Source organism: Aspergillus foveolatus (genome assembly GCF_047715535.1).
Source record: "Aspergillus foveolatus strain CBS 279.81 unplaced genomic scaffold BDW70scaffold_25, whole genome shotgun sequence".
Taxonomy (NCBI): Eukaryota; Fungi; Ascomycota; class Eurotiomycetes; order Eurotiales; family Aspergillaceae; genus Aspergillus; species Aspergillus foveolatus.
Genome location: NW_027396089.1, coordinates 180,870 through 198,732, shown reverse-complemented (window position 1 = coordinate 198,732; position 17,863 = coordinate 180,870). Strand labels below are relative to the sequence as shown.

At 51.0% G+C, this 17,863-nt stretch overlaps 3 protein-coding genes across 3 annotated transcripts; all 3 read left to right on the top strand.

Moving 5' to 3' along the window:
• Positions 1-608: 608 nt before the first annotated feature.
• BDW70DRAFT_54201 (mitochondrial protein from FMP27-domain-containing protein) lies at positions 609-9,433 on the top strand. The gene is made up of 3 exons (XM_073744239.1): positions 609-5,299; positions 5,348-9,211; positions 9,265-9,433. Exons 1-3 carry the CDS (start codon positions 704-706, stop codon positions 9,367-9,369), a joined length of 8,565 nt encoding a protein of 2,854 aa, XP_073595825.1. The 5' UTR covers positions 609-703; the 3' UTR covers positions 9,370-9,433.
• Positions 9,434-11,812: 2,379 nt separating this feature from the next.
• Positions 11,813-13,253, top strand: BDW70DRAFT_150441 (glycoside hydrolase family 71 protein; the record flags this gene model as incomplete). The annotated part of the gene is made up of 4 exons (XM_073739158.1): positions 11,813-11,944; positions 11,993-12,521; positions 12,574-12,705; positions 12,751-13,253. 4 exons carry the CDS (start codon positions 11,813-11,815, stop codon positions 13,251-13,253), a joined length of 1,296 nt encoding a protein of 431 aa, XP_073595824.1.
• Positions 13,254-14,870: 1,617 nt separating this feature from the next.
• On the top strand, positions 14,871-17,494 carry BDW70DRAFT_136613 (translation initiation factor 4B). Its single transcript, XM_073736894.1, has 7 exons — positions 14,871-15,023; positions 15,119-15,175; positions 15,228-15,271; positions 15,308-15,310; positions 15,406-15,487; positions 15,540-15,821; positions 15,871-17,494. The coding sequence occupies exons 1-7, from the start codon at positions 15,020-15,022 to the stop codon at positions 16,884-16,886; spliced, it is 1,488 nt and encodes a 495-aa protein (XP_073595823.1). The 5' UTR covers positions 14,871-15,019; the 3' UTR covers positions 16,887-17,494.
• Positions 17,495-17,863: the final 369 nt, after the last annotated feature.

The following is a 17,863-nucleotide window of genomic DNA, read 5'->3' as shown; positions in this document are numbered from 1 at the left end:
TGATACTATCGGACCGGGATAATATGCCACCCTCAATAATGTTTGCATGCAGCGCCGAGCCAGCCGATCGGCCCTTACCCGTATGTGGATACCGTAGCGTTTTTCCGCTTCCAGCCATAAATCACGATGTAATAATGCAAAGAATAATAAAATATAGCTGGCGGGACGAATAGGGTTGTGCCTGACAGCCGATTAAGCTCGTATTGAAAACCTGATTTGCTCATACGCGTCATAGCAATAATACGCGAAATCGATGGTTCGGGCGGCGTGGCGGCTCTAAGCTCTGTTCTCGCTGACCCTCTGGAACTTCTTCGTATCTCCGGCCTCCCTTTCTTTTCCCCAGCTCCATCCAACCTGTCAACTTCTCCCCCCTCCATGCTTTTATTTCATTCCCTTTCGTCCTTTTCGCTTGTTCTTTCATTGTTTTGCTATTAGTTCTTCAAAGCATGAATGTGCTACGGCCGCCCAGTTCTTATCTCGACTCTAATTTCGACGGTGTCAAGCTCTCCTAATCGAGTGAGACTTGTCCTTCAGTAAGTCCCGCACTCTCCGGGATGTGCTCGAAGTGACGTCGAGTACATACAGATAGACTATCACGAACTGCTTGCCTAGCGTCTCCAAACGGTCGCTGTTCTCCCTCGATGGTTCCTCGTGTGAAGCGTGTCTATTCCCTACAGCGCGGTTCCGCTGATTGCGAGCCACGATGACGCTCTTCAATCCGACCACCGTCCTCGTCGGCTTCCTCCTCCTCTACCTTGCTTCTTTCCTCATCTTCGCCATTGTCCGTATCGCAACCGGGATTTCGATTCAGCGGATCGGGTATTTTTCGCTGCGGCGCATTGCGTACGTTCCAACGGAAGGGGTACAGATAGAACTCCGCGGGCTTGGGCTATCCTTGCATCCCCCCTCGTTCGCCCAACCGACATGGCTGAGTCTACGACTCACGGATCTGAAGATTACGCTGGACCCATCGGCATCAGGGAAACGGAGCAGTTCTACGACGAAACCGTATACAGATGAGGCTCAGAGTCAGTCCGAGGACGAACCGCTCAATCAACAAAATCTGAAAGGCGAAGCTGCTTCTGCACGAAAGAATAAAACATGGGCAACCCTCAATCGGGTCAAAGAGCAGGTGAAGCGGATACACCGGATGGTTCACTGGTTGAGGCTGGTGGATATTGTCGCCGTTAATACTACGATCAATTTTCTCGAAGCCGGACAGATTCAAATTGGGACATTGTCAATGGCAGTAGATACAAGACGCAAAATGATGGATCGGGGAAAGGTGTTTCGCCGGAAAAGGGGCGAATCTGGTGAACAACGCCCTGCCGAATGGATCTTGAATGTGCACAATGTCCAGGTTGCTGTCGATGGCAACGAGCCGATCGAGGTGCTAGATAATGTCGGCGTGAACATCCATGGGATCCTGCATAAAGGACTTGATGGCTTGCGGGATGCGTCGGTCGCTTTCAAAATCGGGAGGATGCATATACCTTACGATGACTTGACGCTTCTGGTGCAGCGAATCAAGCAATCCAGAAAACCTCTAGTGCAGGTAAACGTTACCAAACCCGACGAGGAAGTCACCTTTGCCGACTACGTGGAAGAGCTCAAGAAGCCCGGCAGCACAGATGAGACAATTGTCGAGACTGTGACTGCCTCGAAGGAGTTTGCAGGTTCACTTCTGCGCGGAATCCAGGAGATACAGGTGGCACTAAGCTTCTTCAGACTATCTCGATCCGTCCAGTCACCGTCGCCTGGGCAAAGCTCTGTTTACCTAAATGTTGTTTCGCATGAAATCGGCATCGATCTCCACCGGATGGACCAGACGAGTCCAGCACATCGGATGTACTTCCAACGTACTGACGTTGCTCATCAAGCACTTCTCGCCGCTATCTCTCTTTCCGTAAGCCTGGATGACAGCTCAGGAGAAACGGATAATATCCTGTATATACCCATGGCAACTACGACTATCAAAACAACATTGCCGTCCAAAACACTCAGTTCATATGATGGGTTTAACGCGGAGGAACGAAATACCAACATTCTCTTCGCCAACTTGGTGGTCACCTCTCCTGCTCTCGACTTGGAGCCTCGGCATGTCTCGCGACTCTTAGGTCTAGCTCAGACGAAAGCATCCAATTCCCGAGGCAAGAAGAGAGCCAGAGGCCAACTAATATCTCGCTTACTTCCCAAGGCAAATATCAAGCTATCGGTTCATGAGCCTGTGATTCGATTTGTTCTTCCCATTCCAGATTCTTCATCCACAGGGGAGGATGATTACAACCTTCTTATTTCATCAATCTCTTCCATATCTGTGGATGTTGAATCTTCCCATTCCTCTGAGGGTGGTGCCCACTACTCGCTTTCCTCTATTTATCGGGTTGCTTCGCATAAATTCTACTACCAGACACCGTCCGGCATCAAACATAATCTCTTGACAACCGACAACATGGAGCTGAAGCTTCTTCTAAGCGCGTCGCCAGAGGTATGCGTTATGGTTTCTGGCAGTCTAAACAACTTTTCTGCCCATATGGTCAATAGCGAGGTTAATCGCGGGATTCAACAAGTCGTGGAGCAATTTCGTGCTCAGATTCGACCAAAGAAAAAGTACGGCTTGCCAGGCGAAGACCGGAAGCCGAGTATTTTGCGGCGTCTTCCTCGTTGGCTGCTCAGATTCCAATTCGAGGCCACCGGGTTCAGCTTAGAGATCGCCGGTGTTGATGAGAGTGTCTCGAAAGTGACGCGGGGTGTTTCGTTACAACTCCAATCCTGGACAGCCGATTACCGAGCTCAGAAGACAGAGCCTACTGCAGTGAGCGTTGTACGCCGACGAACTCCCAGTCACTCTACCATTGGTGACGAGTCGCCGTTCAGATTTAATCCAACATCTCCCCCTAAGCAAACCCGACCTGGAGCTGCTGATGGGAGACGGTTGGCTTTCCATGCTCGCGGGTTTGAGGGATTCGTTATTGAATCCGAAGACTACCTTGAGTCTGAGCCATTCCTCTCGCTCCCAAGATTCGAGATAGCCCTCAGCACTTCAAGTGATCGCCTGGGACCGATATTCCATGTAAACTCTCTTATCAAAGGCGTTTACCTCCAATACTCCCTGTACCGATACTATTGTCTCAGCGTTGCTTTGTCAGTACTTCAGAAGGCTTTCTTACCATCCTCGCAAAAGCAACCGTCGTCCCCAAAAGTTGCGGATGATACTTCGCCTCCTCTGTCTCCTCGCTTGACTATCCAGTGGAGCGAGCTTATCACAGTGGACATAAAAGCTACCGTGCTTCAAGTCAAGACCTTTATGCCAGCAGACCCACCGATGTTGCTGCAAGTATACGGCGTTACTGCCGGCTATCATCGCCATTCCGCTCCGTTCGTTCGAGCCCATCTGGTTCGGTTACACGCAGAAGCACCCAAGCTCAAAGGCGTCTGGGCACGAATAGTCAGCATGAATAACTTCCGACTGGACTTGCGGAAAATGAAACTGAAGCAGGGCAAGTCTTTGGTAGAGGATAAATCGATCGACGTTTGGACGGACTTTGTACGCATCGGTGTACCTCACCATATGATCATGCATCGCATTTTCGACAATGTGATCAACACCTCCAAAGCCTTGAAACAACTACATCACCGCCTAAAACACCAAACTCCTGACTTCGTATCTGCCAGGGACCCAGAAGGACCAAAGAAAGTCCCTAAGATCTCGTTCAGAAGTAAAGCTCTGCTTTTCGAGTTAGAAGACGATGCATTTGAGTGGAAGCTTGGTTGCATATATCGGACTGGCCTTATTGAACAGCGTCAGCGTCGCGCTAGAGAGGATGCATTTCAGCTCAAACTCCAGAAGCTCAAGGAATCTGACCAAAGGCGAGCTTCTTCGAGGTTGCGTACTCGGTCTAGCCATCGAACACTGCGCAGCGAGCGGGTCAGTTCAGACTCTCGCAGGAGCAAGAGCGCGGATCCAAAGCCGAGGAACGATAGACCTGAGGAGAAAGAGGAAAAGCGCGGGCGTGCACATAGATTCCGCTACGATACCGAAGGAGCATCGTCTTTTACCAACGAAGCGAAGGTATCGTCGGAAAGTGCTTGGTATCGGCTCCAGCACTATAATGCGCGCAGCTGGAAAGCCAAGATCGATGCGGCTCTACAGTTTCAAAACTCTACAATCAGAGAGGTTCGAAATCTTTTTGAGGGTGCTGACGATCCTCCAGAAGATGTGCAAGAAACCGAGACAGTGCTGGCAATCCCGAATAGACCTGCTCTCATGGCAGCTCTAATTAGCGACATAAATCTGACCATCGATAAACCAACATTTCCTTCGGAAAACTACCCTCTTTTCCTCCATAATATTGGCAAAGGCATGCCGATGTCTACGAAGTATGCGTTACTGATTCCGATGAGCATTCAGTTGGACATGGGGGAGGCTCGCGTCAACCTGAGAGACTACCCCTTGGATTTGCTGCACATACCAGGGTTGCGGCCTGGACAATCACCTAGGCTTCCTAGCTGGTCACTCCGAACCAATTTTGTCATTGCAGAGGAATATCGCGATTACAAGTCGTCCAGAAAAGTCAATGTGGAACTTGTCCCGTCATCCGAAATGTCTGATGGAACGACGAGCCCACCATTCCTGCTTGATATATGGCGGTCTGTCAGTCCTGTGAAGACCTACTCAGATCCGGTCATTGAAATCAACACGAATCTCCCTACGAGCATATCTTGGGGCATGTCCTATCAGCCCGTTATTCAAGATATGATGAAGATCATTGAAGGTTTCACTAAAGTCGAAATTGACCCCTCTGAAAGAGTCGGGTTCTGGGACAAGATCAGACTGAGCTTTCACTCGCGTATTCGGGTCAAGTGGAAGGAGGACGGTGATGTCCATCTGCGATTGAAGGGCTCTCGTGATCCTTACGTCGTAACCGGTTTTGGCTGCGGATTCGTGATGTGCTGGCGTAAGGATGTCCAGTGGAATATCCATACAACTGACGATCCGAAAGAGTTCATGAGCGTAACCAGCGGGGAATACGTCCTTGCAATACCCGACTACAGCCACGAAGCCAGATATCTGGCCGAGGCAACAGCGGAAGACCTTGAAACGACCTCAATGTCTAGTGACCAGAAAAACGCCGCTCAGTTCAAGAAGGTCATCATGAAGTTATCGGGTGACGTGAAATGGGCAGCCGGTCTGGTTTTCGAACGCAATGTCAACGAGAATGAGCGCTCGACGGAGTTTAGACCCCACTATGATGTTGTCCTGCGGAATCCAAACTATATCAACCCCTCAGAGCGAGAGGTAAGTGTATACGCCTAATTGTAAGTCGCAGTGCACTAATTGGTGTAGGATTACGATGCTTATCGCGGTTTCCGGAGCAATCACATTCATCTTTCTGTCGCAATCATTGCTCCCGATAGCAAGAATTGGAATGCGGACTCTGAACAGCCAACTACAAGCTACAATACTGTTCATCTAACTCCTCGGTTCTTTACGCATTTCTACAGCTGGTGGTCCCTTTTCTCTGGTGTTATGTCGCTGCCCGTGCGCCAGGGACGACTGTGGCCTGGAATCACTAAGACAAACAAGAAATTCAACCGTCATTTGGCTACCATCAAGTATAAGTTGCTTCTGGCTCCTCTCTTTGTTGCCCACATTTATAAACACAAGGATCCTGAAGATTATGTCGACGATATAGTTACTGCTACTGGGATCAAGGTTCGGTTGGACAGCTTGAAGCTGGATGTTCATCAAAGACGAGAGCAGATCAAGACTCCATCCAAAGGCCGGCTCAAGCAACCACAGGCAAGTGCGATACGGATCTACAGAGCCGAGTTGGACTTGCAGGCTGCAGACTTTAGGGCTGTCTCGGCGAGTATCGAAGGGACAGGTGCAGATGAACTCGAAAAGAAGCGGGACGACATCATATCATCCTTCCAGCAACCAGTTCCTCCGGCAGATCTTTCACGCTTCACTATCCCCGACCACAATCTCGACTGGGTGGATATGGATGACTTTGTCGAACTTGATTGGATACTCCCACAAGAGTCTAACCCTCGGACGAAGATTCTACCTTTGGCTTTCACCCCTCGCTTCACATACTTCAGACAAACGGACCAAGAGGAGGTCTCTGCTGGTCAAACAGGGTATAGTAGCTTCGGGCACGAGGATACCCACGAATGTGTCATGTCCGATAGGAACCAACCTCGCCGTGTGCAATTAGCGCTCATTCAAGACCGCCTTGCAACTATCGAGGCCAAGATACAGGAATGCACTCGATCAATCGGTGACCTGGAACTACAAATGGCAAAGGACGTAGATCAGAACGAGCAACTGAGAGTTCAGCACAGAGAATACCTTCGTCAAGCTGCGTCCCTCGCCAGAAGACGCGCTTTCTTGACTGCAGGGCTCCATCGCTTGGAGAAGCAACTTAACCAGAGCAAAAGTACCGAGACGTACCAGAGCGAAAGCACTCGGGCGGATGCTGACTCGGATTCGGCAAGTGATGGGAAGGAAGCTGACTTCGATGGGTTATACTCTTCTCCCCATGACGACTTGAACAGCGACTTCAACAACCGGTTCATGATCCACAGCGTCCAACTTAAGTGGAATAACTCACTGAGAAATATTATACTTCGATATATCCACCAAGTCAGCCAGCGGCGAGGGTTTGTGTACTACATGTCTCGGCGAGCTGTCAAGTTTATCCTCGATATCGTCGAAGAGCAGAGCAAGAACCAAGCCACGTATTCGAACTTGTTCAGGGGCTCATCAAGACGGCCTTCTGATGTTCACGATGATGATGACAGTGTTGAAGACCGAATTGAGCAGTTGCTTCACGATGCCAAGCGCTTCGTCAGCGCGGAGGAGCAGGATCCCCCTGAACAGAAAGATCCGCCGACTGTCAGGTCTGATTCAAGCGAAAGCATATCCCCTGAGTTTACTGCGCAGAACAGTTACCACCTGCGGCTGATCGCGCCTCAGATCCAACTTCAAAGTGAGAAGAACCACAAGTCTGTTATTCTGGTCGCGGCAAAGGGCATGCAACTGCAGGTCGTCTCTATAATGGACAAAGAACGTGTCTTCGACGACGTGAGCGGTCTCGTCCAACGCCGGTTCACCCTCAACATGGACGGCGCTCAATTCTTTGTTGCGACGCAGAAGAACCTGATGACGCATTTGCAGTTCTACGCCGGTAACAAGTACGGCAATGCGCCGGGGTCTGCTTGGCCGCCGTGGTTGACGCTTGAAGCCATGTTTGATTTTGAGCTCAATCCGTTCGGTTTCTCAAGGATCATTCAGAAGACTTCTGCCAGTTTGCGTTATGACAAGTACAATAACCTCCGCTTGAAGTATAACGATGAGGTAGCCAAGGGGCAGCCGGATGAGCTGGGACATCCCGACGGACAAGAAACTCGAATGGACAGTATCAGCGTCGACTTTCCTCAATTTCGCGCTATTTGTGATTCTGCTGAGTATTACACGCTGTATATCATCGTTCTCGATCTGCTGCTTTACAGTGAACCTCTTGAGAAGGTTCGGAACGAACGTCTTGAACGAATCATGTTTACGTCGGACTTTAGTGACCTAAGGGGCGCTCCAGAGATGGTTTACAAACTGCAGTCACGCATTCGACAATTGGAGGAGATCAAGGAACATTTCCAGATCCATGCTAAGTACCTCGATAAGCGTGGTTGGGAGGATCGGTTGATTCTGGAGAAGGATATTGCCCGATGCGAGGATGAGCTATTCTTCTTGATGAAGGCAATCACTACCTCACAAAGGAAAGTTGAGCCAAATGTGACAGGAGCAACCGGTCTCTTGCGTTGGAATATCTCCGCCAGTGAGATTGTTTGGCACTTGATGAAGGACGAGTCAGAGCCACTAGTAGAATTCCAGCTGAGGAATGCTGAATACGACCGCACTGATAATACTGATGGCTCGAACCACAACCAAGTGTCCGTTGAGCGACTCTACGGCCTGAATCTCCTTCCGGATGCAGTGTATCCGCAGATCATCGTGCCGTATCTTGACCAGGCACGACGGCTTGAAGGTCCTGATGACTATATGATCAAGGTCAAATGGCATATGCTGGAGGCCGTTGCTGGAATTCCTGTTGTGGATGACTTCGAAGTGTCGTTGTTCCCGTTGAAGATCCAATTGGAGCATGAGCTTGGGCAGAGGGTATTCGAGTACATGTTCCCAAATGTTGGGTCGACCGCATTCGAAAATGGTGGCTTTTCGCCTTTTATGATCAAAAACGTCAAACCTTTGGAGAGCCTTGATTCCGACGACGAGGAGTCTGGTCAAACCTCTACCTCCAGCCTACAACAATATAGCGACACATCTGGAGACGATCTCGCCAAGGGCCCTAGTCCACTTGAGCTGAGACTTCAACCCACTTTGTCGTTATCCGAGAACCCCCGGCTTGAACGCCGGCCCACGCATCTTAAGGCCCTTGCGATGACACCAATTCACAAGGAAAGCGGCCGGCAGCAAGCACGACCCTCCAGCGCATTGGTCAAGAAGAAGTCTGCCGACAGTCTTCGGGTTCTATCGCGGCAAGCTACGTCCGTTTCGGCGAATGGCGTCAACGACGAAAAGGGGAAGAAATTCGGCTTGGGAATCATGGGCGGCAAGGGTAAAGGCAAGAAGGGCGTCGACGATTTTGCCCAAATGATGGCGCGCGCATCTAACTACATGACCCTCGCCCATGTCCGGGTCCATGATGTCGTCCTTTGCGTTAGCTATAAGGGTAAAGGAGAGCACAACATTGAAGATCTGCATGACTTCGTCTTCCGCCTACCCATCCTCGAGTACCGGAACAAAACATGGTCAAACCTCGATTTAGCCCTGCGGCTCAAGAAAGATGTCATCAAGGCGCTCATTTCCCACGCACCTGCCATTCTTGGTAACAAGTTCTCCCATCACCGGCCTTCAAAACAGCAATTGAGACGCTATCGCGAGCTGGCGACTTCATCTCAGCTTCTGAATAACCAAGACGCGGGCACATCGCCCCCCGAGAACGGTACGAGCCCCAGCATGGCAAGTGCAGACTCAAGCAGTGGATACCTGTCGGAGTCGCAGTCTCATCGTTCGTCTCCGCTGGCTCGGTCGAATTCTCTGGGGTCGAGCATGTACAGTGGCAAGGATCAAAGTGGGTTATTTGACTCGCGCTCTGCGAGTGAAGTCGACGTGGATGCGCGCTGGGAGGTGAGTTATTCAACATCGCTTCAATGCGTGCATGCGAACTAACTGGTTTATAGCAATCTCGTCGAATTGTCAATCCCCCTGCACGGCCCCTGACCTCCGGCAGTGCGATCACACGCTCTGATACAGCTCGGAAGATAGACTGGTCCGAAGATGGGTAAGCATTTCCGCGCTTTGCTTCCATTCTGGTGGTGGTCAAAATCACTAACGCCTAATCTGCAACAATTCAGCTCAAAGTCAACTATCCGCAACCTTGGCCGCAAACTACTCCCTGGTCGGAAGTAACCCACCACAAAACGGCCTTCGCACCTCACTATCTCTTTAGACACCATCCACCTTCGATCAACCCTATATCTCGCCCTCACCTCACAAAAATCTCGTTCGCATCCTACACTTATAATATTCCATCTTTATTCAGATACCCCAGACGGACGAAAAACCGGAGATACGGTACGGAACGGTATATACAGGCACCGGCGTCAGGACTCTTCATTATCGGATCACGATCCGGTCCTTTACTTCTCTTCTACCTCATTAGCGCTGCTTCACATCCTTGTTCGTTGTGCTCTTTGCTATATAGCTTTGTTGCTCTTATATTTAGCCATTGCCAGGGTGTTTTTTTGCATTCGGTTCGATTTGGTTTTCCAGCATACGTGCTCTATTGTTCGGCGTGTGGCTTCAACAGTCAAGAAGAGTGGCTGGGTCGTTGTTGATTTGGATAGCCTGGGATGGAACAGGACTGGACATGGTTTTCATCGGATATATCGCTACAGGATTGCCGGATAGCTTTAAATAGTCATGTATATAGAATTTAGCGATTTGCGTCTCCGATCAGGTGTGCTTGTCTCGTCGTGGCTGTGTGGGTGGCACGTGGCATCCATCTCGCTTGAATTCTCGGTGCAGGGCACCCGACTGGACTGAACTGAAGTGGATCAAATTGTAATGGGCTTGTGAGTATAGCCTACGCTAGCGCACGCTCACTTGGACAGGAATTTTAACCGCAAGGTCTTAATATTGCCTCTCAGTGACTGCGTTGGCACTTCGGCAGCCTTTGGTTAGCCCTAACTACGACTGGCGCCCGGTAGGCCAAATCGTACAGCACCAAAATAGCCGTAGCCTTCAAAGAAGGCTTCAGAGACGCGAGATACTGACATTTTCAAGATTTTCCAGCGAGCATTAAACAGGAAGAGACCCAGGAGAACATGCCCATGCTGTCGCCCAATACATAACTACAGGTCTAGGGTATAGAAATTAGCCACGCCGTATGAGGAATATCAAAATGCTCAAGCCATCGTGAGGAATGCTCTGCTTCAGCACTAACCAATCGTAAAATATATGCCCCTGTCGCTCCAATATCGAGCCATATCGATCCTGGCTCCTCGGCCATGCGGGCTCGGTTGCAATTTCTGAGCGTCTTCCGGTAGCAGGCTCTTGCGAACGGTGACCGGTTCAGGAACATCGTCAGGGGACTTGGGGCTTAATTTCCCCCAACTCATTAGATAATAGATCTGAATGTGACCTCAGATATTGAGTTTTCCCAGCTGTCTGCAGTCGTGTGACTGATATCATCCGCCAAAGTGCCTTCCAGTAATTCCGCGCGATACCCATCAGTTTATTTACTTCACTACATCCTATGCTTGCAAAAAGTGAAATATTCCTGTTCTTATTAAAGAGAGTAAAGATCCCCCGGCAGTTCGGGTTGCTTGCAAATCTTATCACGCACCACAGTCAGATTCAGCCGTCTCATGCCCATGAGAACGAACTCTCTCCGCAGACATGCCAACGGAGACCCATACCATACTCATGCTACAGTAGGCGTGGTAGGCGTGCATCGACTATAAACATTCAGGAGCTGCATAAGAGGTATGGGGACCGTACAGACCACCAGCAACGTCTGCGCTTGTAAGACCGTCTTGAACCTGACACTGGTGGTAGATCTCAGCAATCACGACTCCAAAAGGAGAACGGTCTTTGGATGATTGAAATATAACCCTCACAGTGCAAGGATACTGAGTGGGCTGGTAGGACGAACGAGTCTTATAGCTTAACATCTCTCGACTAGTGCTTGAGACCAGAAGTGAGATATATGAAAAGTGTTGGAATGTTCATGGAAAAAAAGATACCCTGAGCAATCAGTCAGGAGGAGAAACTCCATAAAATGGTGTTAAATCGATGTAGAAATTGCGGTGCCAGTCAAGCACGATACTGAGGCTTTCGTGTACTATCTTCTCCGGACAAATGTAAGCTGGCGCTCAAAATACGCTGGGATAGTACTCGCTCTTGCCTTGAACTACACCTGCACCCCGCAAAGGGGCGTTGTCTCGCTCTAAATTCTGCGGGGCGTTATCCCATATGTCTTGGTGTTCCTGCGCAGACGGACAAAAGCCGGGTCGTCATGAGTAATGGGTTGCCTATCCAAGTGCAACCCTAGAGAAGGTCAGGCGATCCATCCTTTGAGCGACCATTTCACCGAATTTATAGATGGCAATGGTCCTGATCGCAAAGTCTCTTTACTCAACGTATATATATGGGCCTGAATGTCGGCATGGAAATTGCAAGTTCGCATCCAGGCAACACAGCTTCAAGCAAGCAACTGACGCCGCAATGAAAATCTTCCACCGCTGCTGCGCAGCCCTAACTTTTCTAGCCAATGCTCTTCCGGCTCTATCGCTGCCGGGAGCGAACGGCCTCGCTATTCGCAAAGACTCGAACAAATATGTCACAGCGCATTTCATGGTATGCCTCCTCTCCAACATTGAACTCTGCCGATGTTGACATAGCAAGGTTGGCATCGTCGAGAACTATACCGTCGACGACTGGAAGCAAGACATGGAGCTAGCCAAGGAAACGGGTATCGACGCATTCGCTCTTAACTGCGCCAGCATCGACTCCTACACAGACAAGCAGCTGGCATATGCATACGAGGCCGCCGAAGAAGTCGACTTCAAGGTGTTTATCTCGTTCGACTTCGCATACTGGTCGAACGGCGACACTGCCAGAATCACCTCCATTATGAAAACTTATGCCGATCATCCAGGCCAGTTTCAATATAATGGTGCTGCGCTAGTGAGCACGTTCGTCGGGGACAGTTTCGACTGGGGTCCTGTCAAGAGGGCAGTAGATCATCCAATCTTTGCGGTTCCGAACCTGCAGGATCCGAACTGGGCCGGCCACGCGACGACGTCGATTGACGGAGCGTTTTCGTGGTATGCGTGGCCGACGGATGGAGGAAATAGTATTATCAAGGGCCCCATGACGACAATTTGGGATGATAGGTTCAGAAATAACCTAAAGGACAAGGTTTATATGGCTCGTGGGTTACCCAGTCTTTTGCTTCTGGGACGACGCTGATGGCAATGCTATAGCTGTCTCGCCGTGGTTTTCAACACACTTCAACACCAAGAACTGGGTTTTTATCTGCGAAGACCTCCCGCATCTCCGCTGGCAGCAGATGCTGGAAATGCAGCCAGAGTTGATCGAGATCATTTCCTGGAATGGTGAGTCCCTCCTTTGGCACTAGCAGACATGAATAACGGTGAAAGACTACGGCGAGTCCCACTACATAGGCCCTTACTCAGAAGCCCACTCTGACGACGGCTCTGCGCAATGGACGAAAGACTTCCCCCACGACGCATGGCGCATCATCGCCAAGCCCTACATCGCCGCATACAAGGCGGGAGAGAGAGAGCCCACTGTGGAGTCTGACCAGCTGGTCTACTGGTACAGACCGACACCGAAGGCCGTTACCTGCTCTAAGGATCCGCTCGGTCCGCCAAATGGAATCAACTTGCTTGAGGATAGTGTCTTTGTCACGACGCTGCTCACCGAGCCGGCCACATTGACTGTCGGCAGCGGCTCCCTGGAGTTCTCGGTTGATGTAGATGCTGGCATTATAACAAACAGCTTCCCCATGGGCGTCGGCTCGCAAGCCTTTTCTGTCACCCGCGACGGCAAGGAGATCCTCGGTGGCGATGGAGGGCTGGATGTCCAGGACAGATGTGACTATTATAACTTCAATGTTTATGTTGGCTCTTTCAGCGCCTAGTGCTAGAAGAATCGAGCCCGAGGCCAATAAGATTTGTTGATCCAAACCTGAACGGAGGCCAAGCGATCATGCCATATAAATTCATTGAATATTATGCAGAGGGTTTCCCATTTTCTTTTTTCCTTGTCGCTTTGACAAAGTGGATGCGAGGTCTGAATTGTAGCAGTTTTGTCGGCTCGCAAGCTTCTCGAAAACCAAAAAGAGATCAGCCATGGTCTATCAGAAGAATCTCGTCAATCACCGCCATGGCCAATCCACTTCAAATTCTCCCGGGGGCAGCAGTTATCCGGACCATACTCCGATAGACAGGGCTGAGATAACTAACAATGTGGCGAATATGAAGGTAATACTAGGGAGGATGCGTGCAAGCAGCATATTCTGCCAAAAGCCTAGTTTACTCACAGAAGATCAGCCAGGGCCAGACGCTTTCAAGCTCCTGCTGCACCGCTGCTACACGGACTCTGGTGGTGCTCATCATGGCAGCTTTGATGCAGAGATCCACTTTGGAGGAAGGCCGCAACGCGAATTCCCCAAAGACCTGGTCTTTCCGCTTTTACTCGCGTTAGAAAGCTACCATGACGGTATCATCGGGGTGCTTTTAGGATCCAGTATAGATCCCAATACAGCATAAAAACTGAAAATGATCGCCGCTGCAGGTTGCTTGAACCAGGCGCAGTGAGGGAACTGTTCGTCTTTTGTTAGCAAACGATGCGAGAGATAACCTGAAGATACTCGATGGATCAAGCCCTCTCCAACTAACCATCGGTCAGGCAAACCGGTGTAATCAAGGGCCGCCCAGGGCGAAAAAGAACTGGATGTGAGATATCGCTGGAGGCGTCTTCATCCTGACCATTGTTCCGCCGGCTGTCGTTCATCACCTCCTTCTTCACAATCAACACTACCCAGTTCCTTCAGAGGCCAATTTTAGAACAAATACCCTTGTCGTTTATGTCCAAATACGTCTTGTCGGCCACATCACTGAAATCCCTCTGATCCTGCTTTCTTTTGCGGCGTAAGACTCCAAACTTGGTCTTCGAGCACCGCACAACCTCCTGCGGAGGAAAGGAACTCTCATCACATCACCCATGGCGAGCAGCGAAAAGGAAAACGTATTATTTGATCCTCGTCCACTACTGCTCGCAGCCCTATATTGCCCGGCTGGGTCAGGAGAAACTCGTAAACGAGCCCCTCAGTCACTGGAGGAGTGTGATGGAAGTGGGAAACTTGTGAGTGATTTTGTTGATTCCTGAAAATCAGGGCACCAATATATCACGTGCCGTGAATGCCATAAGCGCAGCCAATCAGGATTGTGACGCTCTGGCCCACCAGACCGGCAAACCTGAGCGGGAGGTAGATGTGAAATGCAGAATCTAATGAAAGTGCGAAAGGATTGCAGAGTAGATACTAGATATTAGACAATCAGGGCGCAATGGACCAACAGGAACAGGCGGAGGCGGACAGCCCTGGGGTTCAGGCCAGGTTCGCAGCTGGGTTGGGCTCCAGTCCGGGTCTCGGTCTCGGTCTGGCGCACCAACACTTTTCATTTTGGAGGCTGACTTTTCTAGCGTCATCACTAAAATTTATCCTCACGCATTAATTCCTCCGACTTTCCCCTCTGCTCAACCGCGGAGCTTCTGCACACCCACATTTCAACCCCAGAACTTCCTCCAGGAAGTCCTCTCCTTACTACGCTAAATATATCCTGTCTGTGAGGCGCGCGCAGGTCCATCCTTAGCGCGTTCCGCGATCTCGATCAAACCGCAATCATGGGTGCGTCGACCCCTCCCACTGCCGACTCGCCATCGCGGTCGCCTCGTTCTTAAGTGCAGGCTGGACGTCGGAGGCTAACAGATGAATTTGTATAGCGCCCGGAAAGCAAAAGGCCCAGAAGATGTCCCTCGGGAACTTCTTGGCTGATGAGAGTACGCTCCGAAATTCGAGACTCCCCCGCGCACACATGGCTAACTAGCGTAGACTTTGGCTCTTGGGCTGATGAGATGGAGGACATGCCCTTGCCTGGTAAGTGCTTATTCACTTTTGTTCGGTATTTGATGGCCTTAACTGATGTGATTGCTCTGTAGCCGGTAAGCGACCACTTCCGCGAGACGCACACACTGCCCGATTGCCAGATATGTCTTTTTAACACTCCGCAGCTCCCGCTCCCTCCAGCTTTGGAACCGACCGACGTCCCCCTCCTGCGTCATCTGGTGGTTTCGGCGGACCCAGTTTCAACGGTACGACCCGCTGCTTGGTTTGGCGAGAAATATGTGTATTAACTGGTGAAAGACCGCGGCTTTGCTATGAGGGAGCCCCTTCCCCTGCCTACAGAGCCTCCGTACACCGCTCACATTGGAAATTTGTCCTTTGATGCCACCTCAGGCGATATCTCCGACCTCTTCGTTGATTGCGGCGTTACGAACGTCCGTATTGTGGAGGACAAGTTGACAAAGGCTCCCAAGGGTTTCGGTTACGTCGAATTCGAAACTGTCGACGGTCTTAAGAAGGCCCTCGACCTCTCCGGAGCGACTCTTCAGGGAAGAGCGATCCGCGTCAGCATTGCAGAGCCTCGTATGTTTTTCCCGAGCATATACTTGTACATGGTACTAACAGGTTACAGCCAAGGAACGTGATGTGAAGGAACTTGACTGGACCCGCCGGGGCCCTCTCCCAGATGTTGCTCCTCCGCGCCGAGTGCCGGATCGCGCCTCTTTCGGTCGCAACCTCGACAACCTCTCTGACGCCGGCAGCGAACCTCGACGCCGTGGTGGTTTTGAGAGCGACGGCAAGGTCCGTGACTTCTCGAACTGGGAACGCAAGGGTCCTCTTTCTCCTCCGCCTATGAGGGAAGGCCGTCCCCGTAACGATGATAATGCGGGTTTCCGAACCCGCTCGCCTGCCTGGGGTGAGGGACGCTCTCAGGACGGCTCACGTCCTCCCAGACGCGAATTCCAGGAACGCGCCCCCACTGCCGCCGAATTGGACAACCAGTGGAGAGCCAGAATGAAGCCCGATGCCGCCAAGCAACCCAGCAACCCCCCCTCCCCCTCTCCCGCTGCTGCCGTGCCGGCCGCTGCCCCTGCCCCCGCCACAAGACCGAAGCTCAACCTTCAGAAGCGGACCGTGACTGACGCCGCCGCGAGCCCCAGCCCCAGCACCGAATCAAAGTCTAGCATCTTCGGCGGTGCTCGTCCCATTGATACCGCTGCCAGAGAGAAGGAAGTTGAACAACGGCGCCAACTAGCTCTGCGCCAGAAGAAGGAAGCTGAGGAGAAGGCAAAGGCCGAGAAGGCAGAGAGGCAGAAGGCTGCCAAGGAGGCGGCCAAATCCGAGAAGCCCGTCTCGACCCTTGACCCCAACGGCCGGGATCAGCAGGATACTCCTCGGGGTGGCGGTAACTTTGAGATCCTCCGGCGGGCCGGTGAGGATGAGAGCGGTATGAGCGCCGACCAAGATCCTGAACAGCAGGCTGAAGGCGGTGCCGCTGCTGCGGAAGCCCCGAAGGCCGATGATAAGATGAACGGTTCCTGGAGGGCTGGACCTACCTCGACGGAGAACGCAGGTGACGACGAGGGCTGGAGCACCGTCAGCTCAAAACCGCGCAACAACCGCCGTGGTGGCCGTAACTTTGCATAGATTCATGGATACCCCGTTTGAACTTATCATCAGTCGACCGAAGCATCGCGTCTGCAGAAGGACTCTGTACATTGACCGAATCAATCGCCGATGTTTCTTCTCTTTGCACAGCCGGGATGCCTTTTGGTTACGTTGATAGCCATTTGTCTCTCATTTTACCTCTACCATACCGCCCTCCTCCCCTCTTCTATCTCTACCTATCGTCTTGCCTTGTCCCTTGGTTCTGTTAGTACCAGCATCTCCTTTCGCAGGCTAGATCTATGATGTTTACGTCTAGCCGTCTTGTATTGTCGCGCATGTCGAAAAGTTTGTCTGCCATCTTTTCCTTCTCTTGTTTTCCTTGACCCTACCGGTACTGTTTTGTTTGAGTCCGAAGTGGAGGGAAGGGAATGCTGGTTCTCCGGGGAATATTTGTCGCCCGCCTCTCCCCTCAAATTCTGTCTTGTTTGGTCTGGGTCCTGGTGGGCGTGTGGAGTCTCAATTTCTTGTTCTTTGACAGAGATGCCATGTCCTCGTTACGAGACAGCCATGCGATGCGAATAGGATCACGACTCAACATGATGCGCACAGAGAATGAAGAGAGCACGATATGTTAATGGATCTGTTACCTGTTATCCGTTCCCAGTAGTTCTCCTTTTTTCCGGTTTATACAAGCCCCTCTAATATCCCCATTGGGCGTCAGCTTCAGATGACCAATGGTGATCGTTGCAGTAGATTGACAGCCAGAGCCGCCAAGTTATCGTCGATCCGCCTTTTCAGGCTCTTGCACACTGGTAGGCTCAATCAATGCCAACGAGTAAACGAGGCTAGAGATGTACTGTTTGAGCATGAGAGCGCCTATGAAGTAATACTGTCCCCCTTTTCTAGACCCACGATGGTGATTTGACGATTCAATGCTCGATGCTCGTTACACCCTGTAAAGATAACGAACAAGGATACTTGATGTTAGTCTGCAGTCAGAAAGGCTAGATGCTTGC